Here is a 22769-nt window from a genome sequence, read left to right on the forward strand (position 1 = left end):
TTGAGGCTAAGTGGACAAGAAGACATTCAGTATGAGGTATATTTGAAGGAGTCAGGGGTCAGATCTTGTAGCGCCACTGCTACTCTCTTTAAAAAGATTAATTCCCACCGGGCATGGTGACACACACTTGTAATCCCAACATTCGGGAGGCTGAAACAGGAGGATCGCAGTTCGAGGACAGCCTCAGCTGCTTAATGAGGCCCTTCGCAACTCAGTGAGACCCTGTCTCAAAGAATAAAAAATAGGGTTGGGAGTGTAGCTTGGAAGTAGAATGCCCCTGGGTTCCATCCTCAGTACCACACATACAAAAAAAAAGATTAATTCATAAGAGCACATGATCAACAGATTGTGATGCATTACTAAGGAAAGGAAGTATGTTAGAAATAATAATGGCTAATTGACTGGCTGTTATGTCCCAGGCACTGGGGTAGGACATTTAAGTACATTATCTCGTTTAACCCCTCATGCTAATTCTACAATATAGAGGTCATCCCAATTTTGCACCAAGAGAAAAATGAGAAAAAGAAATATTAAGTAACATGCTTCACACAGTAAGTGGCAGCAACAGTATTTAACCCATGCATCTTTGATTCCATAAATTGGATTTTCCCACTATTACCATATTTTCTCCTTTTAAAGGAGGAGAAAGGGGTCCCTGCATACATGCAGTCAACAAGTATTTATTGTGCATTACTAGGTGATAGACATTTTACAAGTAGTACTAAAATGCAATTGAGCTTTTTTAAAGTTTTTATATGAGCTGGGAATGGTGGCACAGGCCTATCTATAGTTCTAGCTACTTGGGAGACTGAGGTAGGAGGATCTCTTGAGCCTGTGAGTTCCAGACTACCCTGAGCAACATAGTAAGACCCCATCTCAGAAAAAAGAAAAGTTTTTATATGATAACATTCTTACCAGTCATTTGTTTTTAAACCTTTACAGATAGATGGACTATAAGGCAATTGCCAAACAAACTACTGAAGAAATTTTAAGTTACAATCAAGATACATCAGGCTGGAAAGTAGTTAAAATTTCAGTAAGAAAAGAAATTAAATATGTTTCAAGAATTTGTTTGATAATTTATTGTAAAAACATTTTTAAATATTTTCTTTTACAAACCAGAAAAAGTATGTTTTTACTTTTTTTTTTTTTTTTTGGTAACTAACTGACAGTTTCTGGATTTTTATTCCCCTTTGAGAAAAAGATAACCGTTTCCAGCAAGGCTTCTGCAAGATTCCTTGGAAATCTGTAAGTACAATTTCCTCTTTTTAATCATCATTTAAAGTCAGTGGCATTACTATATCTGGAATTAATGCTGCTTTGCTAAATATAACAAATTATTTGATAGTAATCAGAGATGAATTATTAAGTCAGTAGGCTGAAATATGATATTAATGAAATTGAAAAATTATATACCATCTAATGATTTGCTTTCACACTTGAAGACAATGACCAAAAAAAATCCCTTTGAGCTTTACCTCAGTCATAGAGTGTTTGCCCTGTATATGCAAGATTGATCCCCAGCACCAAAATAAGTAAATAAATAATAATCTCTTCCAATGAATAATTCACTAAGACATTTTCACTGCAAAAATTTATTACTATAAAAGCAGAATGGTATTTTCTAACTAACAGTGGGATTTTACCCTCATCTTTCCCATAAGCGAAGCACTAAAACCAGTTTTTATCTCTTGTTGACATACGCGATTATTTTTTATAAAATGCTTTTAAGGATGCTTTTGAGGGTTCTACTGTTTCAAATACAAGTGCACTAAGGGAAATTGTGCTGACCTATTTTAACTTTTTTAGAGTTCTTTATTGTTCCTGATATCACATCTATTCCAGCAGATTATCTTGTTACTGAGAAGACTCAATTCTATTCAGTCCCTCCTTTCAATTCCCTCACTGCTTTTGTACTTCTTGCTTTATTTCCCCACCCTACTAAAATTTATCTATCTTGTATATCAACCCAATTTTTTTTTTTACTATTGGACAAATCTGTTATGGTTCTTCCCATTCATTTTAACAATTATCAGGGAAATAATTTCTTCTTTGGTCTCTAAGCAATAATTCTAATAGTATCACTTTTCAAAAATAAACTGAGGAGAAATGAGCATATTCAATCCCAGGCACTCTAGGGAAATAAAATTTTAGATAGTGTGGATTTTTGTTACCGTAAAAACAGTAGAGACAGTAATCTATGCATCAAAGAAACACTGGAAGTTATCCAAATATTTCCTAACTGTGCATATGTAAGGTACTATATATACAATTCCTAGATCCAATCAAAGGATAGCCTCCGTTAGGCTATTTTAAAGCTTTATTGAAACCTTTGCCAGGTGTGCTAATACCATTACTTGACACAGGAGGATCACAGGTTCCCATCCAACCACAGAATCTTAGCAAGGACCTCAACACTGTTTCAAGTAAAAAATTAAAAGGGCTGGCGGTATAGCTCAGACACAGAATGCCCCTGGATTCAGTCCTTAGTATCAAAAAAAGGATAGGTTTGAATCCAGTTTTCTCACACTGTCTTAATTTCTTTGAGTAGCCAAACGCATACAGAGTTTATTTACTTCCCCATGTTGATGATCTTAAGCTGAAATTTACACTGATTCAGCACAACTTCAGGAGAATGCATGGCATGCTGCCTAATTCTCCATGGCCTTAAAGCTAAGAATAGTTTTTATACTTTCAAATGAATAAAACAAATCCATAATGAGAATATTTCTTTACTTGTGAAAATAAATGAAACTCAAAACTCATTGAATATAAAGTTTAATTACAACATGGCCACACTCATTCATATTCTCTGTCGCTGCTTTACCAAGACACCAGAAGAGTTGAATAGATGCAGCAGAATTCATATGGCCTAAGAAGCTTAAAATATTTACCATCTTGCCGGGCGTGGTGGCGCACGCTTGTAATCCCCACGCTTGGGAGGCAGAGACAGGAGGATCGCGCAGGTTCGAAGCCAGCCGCGTGTGCTGGCTTAGGAGACCCTGTTTCCAAATAAAAATGTAAAAATAGGTCTGGGAGTGTAGCCCGGAGATAGAAGGGCTTCCAGGAACCCCAGTACCACCAAAAAAAAAAAATATATATATATATATATTTACCATCTGGACCTTTATTGACCCCTGCTCTAAACTAGATTACAGCCTTAAATTAAAAATTGGAGTTGCCAGGCGTGGTGGTGCACGCTTGTAATCCCGGCACTTGGGAGGCTGAGACAGGAGGATCATACAGGTTCAAAGCCAGCCTCAGCTACTTAGTGAGACCCTGTTTCCAAATAAAATATAAAATAGGTCTGGGAGTATAGTCTGGAGGAAGAAAGCCTCTGGGTTCCACCCCCAGTACCACCAAAAAAAAAAAAAAAAAAAAAATTGGAGTTATGGGAGACTGCATAACTACATAAACTTTTAAGTTATTGTTGCCTTATAACAGTTAAGCCCGGCATGGTGGCACACGCTTGTAATCCCAGCATTTGGGAGGCTGAGACCGGAGGATCACGGTTCACGGACAGCCTCAGCTGCTTAGTGAGGCCCTCTGCAACTCAGTGAGACCCGGTTTCAAAAATAAAGCATAAAAAATTGGGCAGGGGGTATAGCTCAGAGGTCAAATGCCTCTGGGTTCCATCCCCAAACCCACAAATAAATAAATAAATAAATCAGTTAAGAATTTAGTAGAAAGATTTTAGAATAATCACAAATAAAAGCAATCCTTTTCCAAAGACAACTATTGAAATATTATCAGCAAATTTAGTAGAAAAAAATGAATTTTAAGTATAATTATTGCAGTGCATATTTAGTGATACTGGGGATGGAACCCAGGGGCCTTCTACCTCTGGGCTATATTCCCAGACCTATTTTATTTTTTATTTGGAAACAGGATCTCACTATGTTGCTGGGAGCCTCACTAAGTAGCTGAGGCTGGTTTCGAACCTGCGTGATCCTCCTGTTTCAGCCTCCCAAGTACTGGAATTACAAACGTGTGCCACCACGCCCCGCTTTGCAGTGCATATTTAAATAACTTTGCCCACACTGAGGCAGCCCTAGGTTGGTGGTCCTTGTGCTGAGGAACCAAACCGAGGCTCCTGACCACAGCAGCACCATCTTGGAATGGGGCCTCTTGGAGCAGATTCTCCAGCAGATTCTCAAGCCCTCCATTAACTGCAGCCTTAGGCCAGTGTTCTGACCATAGCTTCACAAGAAACTCTACGCCAAGGCCAGCCTAACTTAGTGAGACCCTGTCCCACAATTTTAAAGAATTAAAAGAGCTGGGAATGTAGCTTAGTGGTAGAACATTTGTCTAGCATGAGTGAGGTCCTGGGTTCAATCCCCAGTACCATACACACACACACACACACACACACACACACACACACACACACACCTTCAGGGATTGGAGTATGAGGTATATACGAACCATGAAAGAATATTGGTGTTTAGACTTGGCTCCCATCCCTAAGATATATCACTATATATACTCCAAAATCTGAAATCAAAATCAAAAAAATTAAAATCTGCAAGATATCTCATTATGTATATATGCAAATACTTCAAAATATGAAACATTTCTGGCCCTAAGTATTTCTGATAAAAGATACTCAACTTGTACTACCATTGGGTTTATTCACTATTATTTGCTAATTTAGCCTTCCTTTAATAGCACCATATTTTCAACTTAAACTAAAATTTTGACTTTTTAAAAATTCTGTTAACTCTAGATACCGTGTTGAAGTGATAATTCCAGAATCAACGGTTAAACTCTCTGATTTCCTCTACCAACCTGCAAACAGGGTTACATGGGATAAAGCATTGAAAGTGTACAGTATGATACACAGGATTGATACGGTAATTTATTGCTCGACACTAGGTTTTTTTCTGTATTAGTGTCTTTTGTGTTTTATATCTTAATGATTTAAATTTATTAAAACTATGTATGTAGACATTTATAATAAAGTATTTCTTGATGGGGCATTTAGGCTTATTTTACTCACATTACATTAGAAAACAGGAGTGATATAAATTTGTACCATGGGGACATAAGAACAAATAGCATGAAAATTAAGGGTAAAATATAAAGGACAGGAATAATATTACATAAGAAGTTGCAATTAAGGAACGTGTTCAAATGTATTGTCTCAGTTAAGTAGTAGTGAAGAGGAAGAATAAAAACAAAGATAAAGAAAAATATAGGTAATCACAGCAGAAAGCTGAAGACAGGCTGAGAGAGAGAGGGAAGGTAAGAGGCCAAAAAAAGGTTAGAAAAGATCGAGTAAGCATTAAGAATAGAGGAGAAAAATGAATGAAATAAGAGAACAAATGCCACATGGCAAAGAGAGGTATAAACAGTGGGAGAAAAGCAGGGTCAGGGATTCTGAATTTTGGGGCAGCACACTATAGGTCTCTCATTTGTTAAGACTGCTATAAAAAATAAGCTCCTGTAGCCGGGCATGGTGGCGCACGCTTGTAATCCCCGCGCTTGGGAGGCGGAGACAGGAGGATCGCGCAGGTTCTAAGCCAGCCGCGCTGGCTTAAGAGACCCTGTTTCCAAATAAAAATATAAAATAGGTCTGGAGTGTAGCCCAGAGGTAGAAGGGCTTCCAGGAACCCCAGTACCAATAAATAAATAAATAAATAATAATGGAAATAGTCCTTTTTATTGTAAAATGTAAAATATATTCTCCATTTCTGTTTACTGTATGTATTTACTCTCTTAAGAATTCGTTTTGTAAAAGAATCCTGACTTTATTCTAACTCCTCCCCAGACAGGTGTTTATGTTCCTTAGCTAATTAGTTTACTTCACAAATACATTTTGAGCAACTACTATGAACTACATCCTGCATTAGACACTGATATAAAAGAGAAAATGACCTTGCTTTTAAAGAGCTTATATTCTCATAAGAGAAATAATAGTATCAGAGCCAGTCATGAGGGTACATCCTGTAATCCCAGTACTTGGGAGTCTGAAACAGGAGGATGGTACTTTGATGCCAGCCTCAGCAACCTAGTGAGACCCTCAACAACTTAGCAAGACCCTCTGTCAAAATAAAAAATAAGGCTGGGGGTATAGCTCAAGGGTTAAAAAAAAATCATGCCTGGTTCAATAGGAACAAAGGGAAGGAAGGAGGGAGGGAGGGAGGGAGGGAGGAAAGAAGGAAGGAAGAAAGGAAGGAATGGAGGGTGGGTGGATGTATATTGGATAAGTATTATGTGAGTGGTAAATAGTGATTAGTGTTAGGAAGGCTAGGGATTGATAAATGCTATAATAGTATAGGCAGTGAGCAGGAGAACCTAATTTCCAACTAATTGATCAGGAAGGGTCTCTGGGTGAGAGACATTTGAGTAGAAACCTGGATACTAAAGTGGAGATGAGGGAGACAGGCAGCCATCTGGGAGGCAGCCCCAGGAGGAGCAAATGCACAGGGCTTGAGGCTGGGCAGCGTCTGGCCATGTTTAATGAAGAGAACAGCAAGGAGAGTGTGTGGAGTTTGAGCATAAAGAGCAAGGAGCGGAGTGGTAAAATGTTGACAAAGCTGGAGAAGTCAGGCTGGGACTCTAATTCTGTGAGTCTCATAGTTCACGGGAAGAGATTTTATTCTATGTCCGTGAGAAGACATTGGAGTCTTTTAAGCAGGGGGATGACTGATTTGATTTACACTTTTAAGAGATAACTGCTGAAAGGAAAATGGATTGTCAAAGGCAAGAATTAAATTGGGAGCTCTGTGGTAATTCCAGGGTGACCCCATGGCGGCCCAGGCCAGGATGGTAGCAGTGGAGAGGGAGATTAATCAGGATTTAAGATGCACCGTAGCATCGGTAGGACTCACGGATACAGGGAGAAAAGAATCAAAAATGAATTCTAACACTGGATTAATTGTGGTGAAGGTTGCATGAATAAATTAACCTACTTTTTAGAAAACTTATTGAACCATATACTTAAAACAAGTGACTTTATGTGAATTATAACTTAGCTGTTTTTTAAAACGAGTCATAGGACTGTGGTTGTATCTCAGTAGGAATGAGCTTAATATCCATCATGACAAAAAAAATTAGTCCTGTGGTTTTATCTAATTGTTATTTTATTAAAGAGATGGTAACTGAGAAAAAGGGAGTAAAACAAATGTTTCTATGATCACATTTGTAAAATTCCAGATACTAGGTCTTTGGGTTTTTTTTTTTTTTAATATTCATCTTACATTCTACTCATCAAAACAAGTAAAAGTAAATGTCCCATATGCTGATCCTTCACTTCATCATTTATTTAGAATTCTTATCTTATCTTTCGTTAGCTGATCTTAAAATCTGGAAGAGGAGGCAAGTTATGGGAAGACCTTGGAAGCTACATCAGTTTCATATGGTAGAGAAGCTTTAAGTTCTTCTCAACCAAAAAAAAAAAAAAATCCACATGACCTTTTTAAGATTTGACTGTTAAGTTTAAGAAACATTGTTCACTGCCAGGCACAGTAGTACACACCAGTAATCCCAGTACTTGGGAGACTGAGACAAGAGGATCACAGGTTCAAGGACACCCTCAGCATTTTAGCCAGACTCTAAGCTACCTAGCGAAACATTGTTTCAAAACAAAAAATAGCTGGGCTGGTGGATTGTGCAGTTTCAAAGCCAGCCTCAGCTGTTTAGTGGGGCTCTCAGCAACTTAGAGAGACCCTGTTTCCAAATAAAAATATTTTTAAAAAAATAGGTCTGGGACTGTAGCCCAGAGGTAGAAAGCCCCTGGGTTCCATCTCCAGCACCATAAACAAACAAACAAACAAACAAATAAGGATAGAGTGTACCTCAGAGGTGGAATGCCCCTGGGTTCAATCTTCAGCACCACAAATAAAGGGGAAAGGGGGGAAGGGAAGGAAGGTTTAAATATTAGACTATTTCACATTCATAATTGCATGAAACTAATCATACAGTTCCATTAGCTCTTTAATTGCTTCTCCTGTTACAATGGAAAGAATATTAAATTGGCATCAAGAAATGTGAACACAGAGGCAGATTATGCAAGTTGCCCAAGGTTACTGCAGCCAGTATGTGGTGGAACCAGGATTTGTACCTGGCTTCCTGATTTCACATTCCATGCCTTTCTGCTCTGTATTCCATAGTGTTCTGAATAGCATCGTACTGTAAGAAAAATCATTTTACCTTCTTATTAATAGTCACAGTGTTCATCTCTAGAAGTGTGTTTCAGTTCCCTGCTGTTCACCCATGGGCGAGGGAAGAACTCCTGCTGTAGGGTGATGGAGATGGCCAGACTGGACAAACAACAGTTTATTAATCACTAATCACGGGGAAAGAAGACACACAGTGCCACAAATGGCTTAACAACCAGAGGCTGCAGGAAACAGGCTTTATAGCATCCAGGGGGTGAGATGACCCCAGTGCCCACAGGAGGAGATGATTAAATAACTGCTTGAATAATTCCATGGGCCAGAGGGGAACTGAAATCCAGTGAACAGGGATAAGTAGTAACTGCTGGTCCCTTTGATAGGGACGATGTTTGGTTTAAGGGGTGTTACCTGCATTAAGAGTGGGGAGAGGAACTTACAGTTAAGCTGTTTAAAGCCCAACCCGTTTCCCTAGCTGTCAAGGTAGGTAATAATATTTGTCTTTAGTTTTAGGCCTTAACACTGCAGGGTGCTAAGTCATTGTATTTTTCAGGATATATTACCTAGCCAGTGTTGAATAGTAGAAATCAGACATTTCTACTCTTTACTGTACTGGTAATCAGAAAATCTGGGTTCTAATTCTGTACTTTTCTCTAGCTGCGCTTCTGACTTAATCTGCTAGGCTTCAATTTCTCCATCCAAAACTTAAAGAAGACAATCTTAACATTACCCCCTGACTTTCCTACGCTCATACTTGTAGCTCTACTGCTCCTTCACACTGAAATGCAAGCTCGTTTGATGATGCAGCCTTTTTTTATTTTATTTTTTTCAGTACTAGGATTGAACCCAGGTTCTCGCACATGCTAGGCAGATTACCACTAACGAACCAGCCCTTGGTGATGTAGTCTTAAACTTTAAAACTGCTTTTTTCCAAATATAGGCCCAGTTTGTGCAATGAAATCCTTTGGGAAACAATGCAGATGATAGCTATTAAATAGTTTTTGAAATTTCTATGGCTTGCTTTGTTGCAGGACACATTGATTTGTCATACCATTACAAAAAGTTTTGCCATGGGCTCAATTTCCCCCCGAGACTTTATCGACTTGGTCCACATCCAGCACTATGAAGGGAATATGGACGTTATCGGTTGTAAGTTGAAATGTTTTGCCCATATCTGGGGATTACTATGTTATTAATATATTCTTCCCTTGAATTTAGCGTTTGGAAGAAAATGTATTTTTATTTTCTTTATTTTTATTTGTTTAGTGGGACCAAAAAATATATTATCATATAGATATGATAGATATTTTACAACTTAAGAGGTTTTATTTACATAATAGTCAACAATTATGGTATCTCCTGGACTTTGTTAGCACAAATCCTTTAGAAGTCAATATAGATACTTGAAAGCTTAAACCTAAAGGCATTTTTTTTTTTTTTTTTTTTGGTGGTACTGGGGTTTCTGGAAGCCCTTCTACCTCTGGGCTACACTCCCAGACCTATTTTATTTTTGGAAACAGGGTCTCTTAAGCCAGCACAGCTGGCTTCGAACCTGCGCAATCCGATCCTCCTGTCTCCGCCTCCCAAGCTCAGGATTGCAAGGAATACATTTTTTAAATCCTAAGAAAAAGTTACTTTATATAAACTGGGCATGGTGGTGCACGCTTGTAATCCTAGTATTTGTGAGACCAAGGCAGGAGGATCACAGGTTTGAGGACAGCCTCACAACATAGCAAGACTGTCAGCAACAAATGTTTCAAACTGAAAAATAAAATAGGGCTGAGAGTGTGGTTCAGAGGTAGAATACTTCTGGTTTCAATCCCCACTACCACAAAAAAAATTAATTTATGTATATATGGCTTTATATGTGAATTGCCCAGAGTAGTCATATACAGTAACTGGTGAAACTACTGAAGAAATGTCCAGTAGATGGATCATGTATCTGAGTGTGCTTCTTTTTCTTTTAGATGCTGAAGTATTGATATATCCCTAGCACTCCTGCAAATGTGCCACTCTAAAATGCAAATGTGTAACCATTTCTACACCTGCATTATCAACTCAAAACATACCATTTGATACTATAAGGATTCTTGGACTCCAACAACTTAACTCTTGGTGAAGGAATTTAGGTATAACAGTGGCACAGACCCCTATTTTTCCTCTCTAGTTTGACTTGATTCCTATTTGAATAGCTTTCTGTACTGCCAACTACTTGCATACAGAGACAATTACAGTCCGCTGTGACTTCTCAACAAGTTTTCAATTACTGTGACTGTAGCATCCTAAGCTTCACAGTCCACACTGATGGTAGCACTCGCTCAAACCCAGTTCTCTAGGTTTTGCAGGGGGCTACCCAGAGCTGCTGTTCCAATGTTCACGTAGGTTTGTCTCATTTTTATGACAGCTCATAAAGTATTCACTACTACCTCCAATACATAATACTTTCTTGTCTGAATCATGCATCTTTTAATTGTAATATTTTGAAAGAGCCTGGCGTGGTGGCACATGCTTGTAATCCCAGCATTTGGGAGGCTGAGACAGGAGGTTCATGGTTCAAGGACAACCTCAGCTACTTAGTGAGGCCCTTTGCAACTCAGTGAGACCCTGTTTCAAAAATAAAGAATATAAAATAAGGCTGAGGGTGTAGCTCGGAGGCAAAATGCCCCTGGGTTCCATCCCTAGTACTGAAAAAAAAAAAAAAAAAAGACTGTTGTTACTCTCTGTTAGTGTTCCAAAAAAAAAAAAAAAAGCAAAACAAGAAGCAGAGGTTAAAATCAACTCCATACTGAATTTGCTATGAGGAATTTCCTTTGAATGGCTTTTTGATAAATACTCATGGTTTTCTTCTGCTTTTTTTTTTTTTAAGCTTACTGTATACCTTGCTTTGAGCTAAATATTTTGCATGCATTCTCTTGCTAATGAGGAAACAAGAGTTCACAGAAATTAAGTAGCTAAGACATTAGGTGCAGAGCTAAAGCAATTGAGCCAGAATTAAAACTCTGATCAGATTTTCCCAAAGCAGTGCTAACTACCACACTGTGTCTTACAAAAGAAATGCATACCTATCTTTAGACTATAAAAGGCTTTTTTAAAAGAAAGAAAAGTATAATCTCCATATTTTAAACAGAGAAAAAAATTTAATGTCACTTCTGGCAGGACCATTATGCCAATATAATAGGTTCTGTTAAGGTAAAAATCCAAAAATGGAAGATGCAGTCAACTACGTTAGTCTCCTAAGCTAGTGTTCCATGTCGTTGCTTCTGCAGAACTGATTGCTGCTTATGTTAAAATTAGACAGGAAAATTTATCTTCTATGACAAGAACAAGAGAGTTCCGCAGAATAAACAAATATATTTTAAATATTTTAGGAAAAGTATATATAGTTACAAATTTAATTATAGTCAAAGTACTTCACTCTTCACATATATTATAGATATTATGCTACATAATTACTAAAATTCTGCTGATTGTTCATTGTACTTTGAAGTTAGCTGCAGGGAATTAGCAAATTAGGTTATCTGATCACTTCACATGTTTTTTGTTTATATATGTAAACAAAAAAATCAAACCCATGACCTTAATAGACTTTTTCTTTGTGTTTTTCCTTTTTTCTTTTCTTTTCTTTTTTTTTTTTTAGGTACTGGGGATGGAACGTGGGGCAGTCTACGTCCAAGCTACACTCCCAGACCTATTTTTTATTCTTTATTTTTGAAACAGGGTCTCACTGAGTTGCAAAGGTCCTCACTAAGTAGCTGAAGCTGGCCATGAACCTGGGATCCTCCTGTCTCCGCCTCCCAAGCACAGGGATTACTAACGTTGCGCCACCACACCCAGCCAAGCATGTGCTTCTTTGTGTTTTTCCTTTGGCTTGAAATCTCAAACTAATACTTTGACAGTTTTTCTTATATAAAAAGATAATAGCATCTTTAGAAATACTATTATATACATATATGTGTCTATATGTATGTGAATGCTTATGCATGTATATGTGTATATATGTACATATACATACAAGTATAAAATTAATGTTGATGCTAATAACTAAATTAAATGCTATATCATATATATATATATATATATTTTTTTTTTTTTTTGGTGGTACTGGGACTAGAACCCTTCTACCTCTGAGCTACACTCCCAGACCTATTTTATATTTTTTATTTAGAAACAGGGTCTCTTAAGCCAGTGAGGCTGGCTTCGAACCTGCGCGATCCTCCTGTCTACGCCTCCCAAGCGTGGGGATTACAAGCGTGCGCCGCCACACCCAGCTATATCATATATTTTTTTAAATATGCTACTGAAAATAGTTTTTCATCTTTATGGTAGATTAGATTTAATTTTATTTCTTTTAATCACTCAGCTAAAAGTGTGGATTTTCCAGGGTATCCTCCATCTCCAAATTATATCCGTGGTTATAACCATACTTGTGGCTATGTATGTTCACCTCTGAAAGAGTAAGTGTTTTTGCATTTACATGTTTTATTTTAACAATTTATTTAGTTCATCTTGTGATTTTGTTCAGGATTTCTAGCTCATCAGTAGAAACATGAACCAATATATTTTTCTCATGAGGAGAAAAAACTGCCCCTAACTGCATTTTTTGTGTGTGTGTGTGGTACTGGGGTTGGAAACCAGAAGCTTTCTACCTCCGAGCTACACCCCCAGCCCTATTTTATAATTTATTTGGAAACAGGGTCTCACTAAGTTGCTGAGAACCTCACTCACTAGCTGAGGCTGGCTTCCAACCTGTGTGATCCTCCTGTCTCAGCCTCACAAGCACAGGGATTACAAGCGTGCGCCACCACGCCCAGCTCTGCAATTTTTAAAATAACTTTTTAAGCCAGGCATGATGGAGCATACTTTTAATCCCATTACTTGGGAGGCTGAGACAGGAGCATCACAGGTTCAAAGGCCGCCTTAGCAATATAACCAGACTAGTGACTCTTAAGCAACCTAGTGAGACCTTGTTTCCAAACAAAAAAATAAAAAGGGCCGAAGGTATAGCTTAATGGTAGAATGTTCCTGAGTTAATCTCTAGTACCACAAAAATTTTTTTAATTTGTTTTCATCTTAAGTATAAACAAAAGGTCTAATTTTCCATAAAATATGATTTGAAGTTTCTGGGATTAGTCAAACATACACAAATATTCAACGTCCCTGCTGTTTTCAACTTCTCTGTTAGTCACTTCTATAAATTAAAAAGGATTTTTGAGAATTAAAAATACATTTCTCAGCTGGGCGTAGTGGCACACGCTTGTAATCCCAGCACTTGGGTGGCCGAGACAGGAGGATGGCACAGGTTCAAAGCCAGCCTCAGCAACTTAGTGAGACCCTGTTTCCCAAAGTATAAAATAGGTCTGGGTTCCACCCCCAGTACCACCAAGAAAAATAATACATTTCAGAAGCTGGGCATGGTGGTGCACACCTGTCATCCCAGTACTTGGGAGGCTGAGACAGAGGCCTGCGGGTACTAGAGCAGCCTCAACAATGTAGGAAGACTCTAAGCAACCCATGGAGACCCTGCTTCAAAATAAAAGTAATAGTGATGAGATATGGCTGGGGGGCCGGGCGTGGTGGCGTGTGCTTGTAAGCCCAGTGCTTGGGAGGCTGAGACAGGAGGATCGCACAAGTTCAAAGCCAGCCTCAGCTATTTAGTGAGGCTCTCAGCAACTTAGACCCTGTTTCTAAATAAAATATATATTAAAAAATAGGTCTGGGAGTATAGCCCAGAGGTAGAAAGCCTCTGGGTTCCACCTCCAGTACCACACACCAAAAAAATAAAATTAAAAATAAAAATTCCTTAACTCTTTTTTTGTTTACAGAAATCCAGCACATTCCAAACTAGTGATGTTTGTTCAGACAGAAATGAGAGGAAAATTGTCCCCAGCAATAATTGAAAAAACCATGCCTTCTACCTTAGTAAACTTTATCCTCGATGCAAAAGATGGAATAAAGACACACAAATTTTCATCAGGACGTGGATATAATAAAGCTCATTCATCACTCCAAAAGCAGAAATAACGCCATTCTGCTATTTAATTATAGAGATTTGAGACCACACAATTGCTAGTGAGTAAAACATAACAGTTATTGCAGTTTACTTCTGTGTTCTTGTGCATAAATACCTTAGGCAGTATTCAGGTACAAATTACTTAAGATACTTTATGAAAACAAGAACTCATAGTTGTACAAGAAAACGGTGCTAAATATACTTTTAAATTTTACATAGGGATATTAAATAACAAATTATTAATAATACACTTTTATCTTTTGCTTTTGTTCCTGGAAAATGCTCTGTATGCGAATCATTTCATAAGAAAACAGATACGGTCAGAGGTCAGTATTAAAGATTAAAACACATTTGTTTTTCCTCTGTCAGAAGCAAATTTCTATGGCGTCGTTAAAAAAAAAGAGACATATTTGAAAGCAGCTCAGCAAGGCAAATTTTACTTTTTGCACCATGAGATCCTACCTCCAGTAAAGTCTTGACCAACAGGAGGAAACTTGCTGAGTGCGTTCGGCAGGGGCTTCCCTGCCGTGTTCCCGTTGGTGGGAACAGAGCCTCACAATCTTCACACCACTGGCTGAAGGGGATCCTGGGGGAAGGGTTGGCACTCAAAATTTCCAGAAAACACTATCTTTTCAAAAATACAAGCACCTATAATACAGTGGCAGTTTTACAAAATGGAGCCCAAGTCAAGCTATTCCTTTGATAAAAAAGATCTAATTATATTCTCACAATACCCCCCCCCCCTCTCTCTCTTCTTTTTTATCACTACTCTTTTTCTTTAAATTCCATCAGCATAGCCAGGTGGGGTGGCACACACTTGTAATCCCCGCGCTTGGGAGGTGGAAACAGGAGGATCGCGCAGGTTCAAAGCCAGGCTTGCTGGTTTAGGAGACCCTGTTTCCAAATAAAAATATAAAAAATAGGTATCTGGGAGTGTAGCCCGGAGGTAGAAGGGTTTCCAGGAACCCCAGTACCACAAAATAAATAAATGAAAATTTAAAATCCGTCAGCCTCTAGGATAGCTTTTGCTCTCAAGGTGTTTGACAAGAAATTATTTTGATGCCCAGCGTGGTAGCGCACGCTTGTGATCCCCGTGCTTGGGAGGCAGAGACAGGAGGATCGTGCAGGTTCAAAGCCAGCCTTGCTGGCTTAAGAGACCCTTTTCCAAATAAAAATATAAAAATAGGTCTGGGGGTGTAGCCCAGAGGAAGAAGGGCTTCCAGGAACCCCAGTACTACAAAAAAATAAAAGAAATTATTTTGGCAATCTGTGGAGCATTGTTTGGTTAGAACTGTCTCTTGTTTGTCTCAGGACTAGGGCCTTACCACGAAGGATTATACTGCATCCTGTTAGTATCATTATTCCAAATACTATAATAAGGAATATTATAACTGAAGCCATTATTTCTCCTAGTTTTCCAAATCTTTGTTCCATTAGGCTGGGGAAGGATCATCTATGATTGAACTTTTTGCCAGCTCAGCTACTAATGCGGCCAAGGCTCATAGGGCTTTAGTTATGGCAGCCTGTGGTGCTGTATTGCTTGGAACCCTGATCAAATCAACATGTATGTGAGGGTCCATTGACCCACCAGAGGGCTGAGGGAGATCCCTGTTGGCCCTACATTGGGCCTTAAGGACCTTATTACTTGGGATTTGAAATGCCAGGGTGAAAGGGTTTGCCAGTTATACTAGAGTGCAAGTATCACTCCAGCTGCCTTGGAAGATCTCAAGTAATGTTCCTCTACAGTACCACCAGATATTTGCTCCAGCAACTGCTAATTTGGGCTAGTTCACTAGCTCCTCAAAGGGCCAGCATTCACTGCAGCAAGAACATTGCCCCAAAACATTGTCCCACCCAATTTGAGAGGCATTAGTACTTGGGATGGGAGGCTTGACCATTTTGGGGTTCTCTTGGCATTGGAACTTGAGCCACTGGGAACAGAAAAGATAAGACCTAACAAGGCTTGTGGCTGTGTGCTAGATTGTCCTGAAAGAGAGCTATTATCCGTTTCAAGGCCATTGGGTCTGAGGTCTCCTCCAGTGGAAATGTTACCACTTGAGCCTCCAGCCTGTCTGCTGCACAAATGTAACAAACATTTTTATTTAAGGCAGAATTTCTAATCCATTCCACCAGGCATTTGTTTCTTTACATCCTGTCTTGTCTTCTGTTACCTGCTGTAAATATTTTATTTTTACTATGGTGGCTTGGGTTGAGAGGTTAACATTAGCAGCTGAGATTGTTACCCAGTCTATGAGCAAGCCTCTCTATGGGATTATTTTCTGACATATCTACCTGGAGACCAGACCAGTATTTAATGGAAAGGACTGACTTTCCTGGTTTCTGAGTTAACAAGAGTGGATTATACTGTAAATTAGCACAGATATCAAGGGGAAACCCTCCAGGCCTGGTTACTTTTTATTTCAACCCCCTCAGAATTGGAGCAGCTCTATATGGTGGGGCTGTCCACTCTCCACATCCGGTGGTCCCCTGGGACTTACCCCAACTAGAGCAAGCAGCTTGCTTTGGATTATTTTGCTTCATCACCCAAATTGGTTCTAAGCAGAGATACAGAACGTAGCATGCATCCATCTTCATAGATAGGAGGTTTTCTCCTATAGTTACATCAATAGGTAACTGGATGGAATAATGGCTAGCCCATACGTGGAAGCCTAACAGACAACAATTACAAAGATATACAAGGAAAATGTAAAACAAAACGGTTAAGGACAAAACAAATCCAGTTTGAATAATATTTAACGACACAACCAAATCTCCATTTAAGTTTGACATAAATCTCCACTTAAATTTAACTTTATAAGCTGCACGTGATGGCACACATTTGTAATCCCAGCATTTGGGAGGCTGAGACAGGAGGGTCGTAGTGAGGACAGAGCTGAGGGCAGCCCCAGGTACTTAGTGAGGCCCTTTTCAACTCAGATCCTGTTTCAAAATAAACAATAAAAAATTATAGGGCTGGGGTGTGGAGCTGGGGGTAGAATGCCCGTGGCTTCCATCCCCAGTACCTTAAAATGAATGAATTAATTAATTAATTAAATTTAACTTTACATATATATTATTAATAATACCCAACCTTTAACCAGAGTGGCACAATTTGAAATGTCAAGTGTCCAAGCACCTTTAATTATCTTTGCTTAAAGATTATAACATACTTTAGTATAAATATAAGTATAAACCTGAAAAAGGCTCACATTATTAACTTTTTGGGGTTTTTTTGGAGGATACTGTCTTGGTAAAGTGTTTTCTTAAGTTTTGCCTTTTAGAGGATACTTGAAAAACAAATATATTTAACTTACAAAGAAGCCAATAATAATTAACATCACAGTTATACCAAAGTTAAAATACAGTAACTTAAAGCTGGGTGTGGTGGCGCATGCTTGTAATCTCCACGCTTGGGAGGCTGAGACAGGATGATCGCGCAGGTTCCAAGCCAGCCTGAGCTACTTAGTGAGGCTCTCAGCAACTTAGTGAGACCCTGTTTCCAAGTAAAATATAAAATAGGTCTGGGAGTGTAGCCTGGAGGTAGAAGGCACCTGGGTTCCATCCCCAGCACCACCAAAAAAAGAATATATATATATGTGTGTGTGTGTGTGTGTATGTATACACACACACATATATATGTGTATGTATATATATATATATATATATATATATCGTAATTTAGCATTTACTTTTTAAGTGAAATTCAGAATCCAAGTTTAGAAAACAGTAATCTCCAATATCTCATTATCTTATGAGCAATTGTATTTTTTCTACACAATAATATAATAAGGCTTTTTTTTAGTCAAAGCAAACAAATATAAAATAGGTCTTAAATGGCAGAGACCTTTGAATTGTAACAGTTTGAGATGTCAGTGTGGGTTCTTGTTTTTAACTAGTTTAGAAAAAAATAGCCAGAACTATACTGCTGCAAGCTTAAGCAAATTTTATTATTACAAAGGTAGAAAGAAGGGACAAAACAATAAAGCACTGCATCAGAGAGATGCAGTGGAGTGCCTCGAAAGTAAGACACAGAGAAAAGGATTTTATTGTTTTGCCTAAGTATGAAAACTTATTAGCCATTAATATAGCTCTTATTAACAATCAATACAGGCTCAATCCCCATCAAAATAGCATTAAACATAGATGGCAAGAGTTTTAGTAACTTCATTAAACATTTCATATGATTAAGGTACAAATATAACGCATATTGCATAAAGAGATTGCTTATTGGTTAGCTTGCATTTGTATAAACCCCATATACCTCTAACTTTATAAGCTTTCATGAAACATTTATATGAACCTCAGATATTCAGCATATTTAGCCCTTAGATGTATATACATCTAGACACAGATATATAGGGTGTCAAATATATCAACTCAAAGTTATAGCGGTTTATTTAGCCTGCTTTAAAATATAGACACTTAAACCCTCATTCTGCTAAGGTGTAGCTTGCTAGGTAATCAAGGCAGTAAGCACAAGAGAATATCTAGATGAAAGAAATTTGTGTGTATGGGTGTGTGTGGGTGGTACTGGGAGTGGAACCCACGGGCTTTTCCTACCTCCAGGCTACACCCCCAGATCTATTTTATATTTTATTTGGAAACAGGGTCTCACGAAGCTGCTGAGAGCCTCACTAAGTAGCTGAGGCTGGCTTCGAACCTGTGCGATCCTCCTGTCTCAGCCTCCCAAGCGCGGGGATTACAGGTGTGCCCCCCCACGCCCAGCAGAAATCTTTCTTCTTAAACAAGTTCTTCATAAATGTCACTAAGAGCAGAAGACCTTATTGTTTTAAATATGAAGAACATAGGAGCTGGGCTGTGTCTTTGAAGACCCCTCTTGGATAAAAGCCTAGTGACAGATAGATGAATAAGTCTCTCCCACAGGCCCCTCTGCTCTGAGGTAAACAAAGGAGGGTCTCCCCAGCAGCTAAACACCACGAGATAAGGCAGCTAAGTTCAGCAAGATAACCAGGTGAAGCCAAAGATGATGAACTCTAAACTATATTTTAAAAAGTTAAGCTTTGGCGGGAACCCCAGTAGGGGAGTGATCTGGGTGCCTTACTTTAAAGTTACTCCATGATTTGGCCCTTTTTTATGCAAAAATATTTAATTGTCCTGGTTCCAGTATTCTTTGTGTCTAATCAATCATTAAACCTTTGCTGGATGTGCTGGCGCACACACTTGTAATCCCAGCATTCAGGAGACTAAGACAGGAGGATCTCAGTTCACAGACAGCCTCAGCCACTTAGCGAGGCCCTTTGCAACTCAGTGAGACCCTGCTTCAAAATAAAGAATAAAAAGTAGAGCTAGAGGTAGATGTAGCTCTAAGGTAGAATGCCCCTGGTTCATTGCCCAGTGCCACCAAAAAAAAGAAAATTTAAACCTTCAGCCAGCTTACTTTCTTTGCAGCACCTTCTCTCTGCTTTGTTTTCTTCCTTTGAAATTTGGTGTGTCATTTACCACATGTAGACATCAATATCCATAACGCTGTTTAAACGTTTTGCTCTTTCTGGGGTTTTTTTCCCCATTTTATTAGCCTTTATTTACCTTTAAATTTGTCCTCACATAGAGTTTCACACTGATTCTAACAGTGGACACTATTCCACCATCACACTGAAACCATCCCTAATTGGCTATCCTGTATTAATTAAAGATTTATAAGTCATGTGAACTAAAGATATATGGATCCTTTTTTAACTTACGTGTGCTTGCCTGTTTGCTTGCTTATTTATTTATTTATTTACTTACTTACTTACTTACTTACTTATTTTGAATATGTGGTACTGGGGATTTAACCCAGGGGCATTCTACATCTGAGCTACACCCCCAGCCCTGGTTTTTTAATTTTTTTAACAGGGTCTCATTAAATTGCAGAGGGCTTCTCTTAAGTTGCTGAGGCTGGCTGTGAAGCTGTGATACTCCTGTCTCAGCCTCCCAAATACTGGGATTATAAGTGTGTGCCACTGTGCCCAGCTACGAGCACTCTTTTATTTAAACCAATTTTGGTACCATGTAAATGAAAGACAATACATTTATGGGTGTGGGTATAAACATACATAAAAATAGACAGCAAACACATATCTTAGAGCTTTAATTTGCCAGGCATTACATCTCCATGGATAGGGACAAGAGAGTTACAGATATTTATTAAGCTCAGAGCCAAATTTAAAGTTCCCAAAATCAAAATACAACCTGTACACAGTAAGCAACAGATTGTAGAACAGAGGATACAAACATGGAAGCCATACAGCAGGGAATGTCTGGAGCAGGGTCTACCAGTCATAGATAACACTGAAGGCAAGGATTCAGGCCGGCCACTGTCACCATGAGGCAGATCCGCACCAAACATCACGACTTTAGATTCTTCCAGGGGGGGGGGGGAACCAAATATTTAATCTCCTGCCCATTTAACAAAACAAGCCTCCATTGTCAAATTACATTAGGACCAAGCCAGGTATTTAAAAACGAGCTTTCTCCTCTTTTTTTCCCCCTCTAAATCCTTTGTCTTTTTGGGGGTACATTCTCAAGGACGGATTCTATATTATCCATGATCTTGTAACACTCATCACTCTAATATTGTAACATTAGGCCTATGCGACTACCAGAAGAATTTTGTCCTTAATCTTGTATTTTAGGTACCTCAGTAGAGACTCAACCTCTGCCTAGAGGTGCCGTGCATCGAACACCCCACTATAACTGACGGTGTGTGTTCCTATCCGAGTATCACCCCCCATTGTCCTGGGAGTTTCCTGAACCGGAAGCTGCTTCCCCTCCAGCCAGGCCCTTTGCAGAAAAGCTTTAACCTTCCACGTTTGTTAGGCGTCTTCAAACGCCACACTATTTCCACATAGCCATCACCCTGGGAGATCCCGACCACCAAGGAAATACTTGGTCCCCCCCCATGACACTTTTCTTCCATAGTCTGCATGCAGAGCACCTGGCCACCAGGGACGAATAAGGGCGCCTCTCCTGCATTGCCACCCTGCTTTTTACGGGGGTCCTTGTTGGCCAGGGAATAGCAGTATTTCCTTTCTTGGGGCCTCCAGCAACCTGACGTCAGAATGTGTCTCCCTAAAAAGGAACCCCCGCGACCCTCTGACAATGATTTATTTCTCCCAAATGGGCCACAAAATTGTCAGAAGTAAATTTCTATGGCTTTGTAAAAAAAAATTATATATATTTGGAAGGCAGCTCGGCAAGGACGACATGGAGGGAACTTGCTGTACATTTTCCTTTCAGCGAGGGCTCCCGTTAATGGGAACAGAGACTCACAGTCTTTACGCCACTGGCTGAAGGGGATACCAGGGGAAGGGTTGGCACTCACAATTTCCAGGATATTCTATCTTTACAAAAAAATACAAGCTCGCCCGGCGTGGTGGCACACGCTTGTAATCCCCTCGCTTGGGAGGCGGAGACAGGAGGATCGCGCAGGTTCGAAGCCAGCCATGCTGGCTTAAGAGACCCTGTTTCCAAATAAAAATATAAAATAGGTTCGGGAGTGTAGCCCGGAGGTAGAAGGCCCCTGGGTTCCATCCCCAGTACCACCAAAAAAAAAGCACACATAAGGTTACACAATGGCAGTTTTACAAAATGGAACCCAAGTCAAGCTATTCCTTTGACAGAAAAGATATAATTATATTTCTCACACTTATTGCTAAATTGAGAACTGTAAGAAACCCAAACATAAAAATTGAAAACCACTCTGCTAGCTGGGTATGGTGGTGCATTTTGTAATCCTAGTGACTCAGAAGGCTGAGGCAGGATAACCAACCACAGGTTCAAGGCCAGCCTCTGCCAGTTAGTGGACCCTGTCTCAAAATAAAGACTAAAAAGTGTTGGAGTAGCTCAGTTGTAGAGCACTTGCATGAGGCCCTAGGTTCAATCCCCAGCACCAAAATGACAGAATCCCACTAGAACACACAACCCAGTGACATTTCGATCTGAGCCTCAATTTCCACCTGGGCATCAACAAGATAGTATGAGGTGGGGGACACGGACTCATCAGCACTCTGCTTCCTCGTTGTCATCAGGGCCCACGGGCAGGTGGGCTTATGTTCGCACTGGGAGGCAACATGGACATGCAAATCAAGGCCCACTTTTGCCAGAACAGCATCAGTGAGGCCAGAAAGGAAGGTGATCCGCAACCTCACCCATCTGCAAGGTCAGTCGGTGCTCTCCACGTGCCAGAGAGGTGGCAAGCGCTGCCTGGCCCTTCCGCTGCCTCTGCACAGTGAGGCTGCCTGCTGAAAGGGACAATTAAATAGAATCCAAAGTCCTTCAGAAAGGAAGAACATTGGAGTGGGGAACAGAATACTATCCTCATTAGGTGTATTAAACCATATTTGATGTGGACAAAAGATCAAAGGCAATTCGGTAAAGGGTAGCCTTTCAGTCAATGGAGTTGGAACCCCAGGTATCAAAGACCTTGACATAACCTTACACCATAAATAGTAATGATCTCAAAAGGGAGCATGGACTTAAATGCAAAATATAACACCATAAAACTTTTAGGAGAAAGTCTAAATAACCTACAGCTAAACAGAGTTTTTAAAAAGGAGCCCAAAAGCAGAATTCTGAAGAGAAAAAAATGATAAAATGATCATCAAAATTAAAAATGTATGCTATGTGAAAGGTCCTGTGAA

At 39.3% G+C, this 22769-nt stretch overlaps 1 protein-coding gene across 1 annotated transcript; it reads left to right on the plus strand.

Moving 5' to 3' along the window:
• Positions 1–946: 946 nt before the first annotated feature.
• Positions 947–14138, plus strand: STARD6 (StAR related lipid transfer domain containing 6; the record flags this gene model as incomplete). The annotated part of the gene is made up of 6 exons (XM_080714682.1): positions 947–1036; positions 1199–1248; positions 4727–4853; positions 9149–9266; positions 12478–12571; positions 13940–14138. 6 exons carry the CDS (start codon positions 947–949, stop codon positions 14136–14138), a joined length of 678 nt encoding a protein of 225 aa, XP_080570808.1.
• Positions 14139–22769: the final 8631 nt, after the last annotated feature.

Source organism: Muscardinus avellanarius (assembly GCF_963383645.1).
Source record: "Muscardinus avellanarius genome assembly, chromosome: 17".
In the NCBI taxonomy this organism is placed as follows: domain Eukaryota; kingdom Metazoa; phylum Chordata; class Mammalia; order Rodentia; family Gliridae; genus Muscardinus; species Muscardinus avellanarius.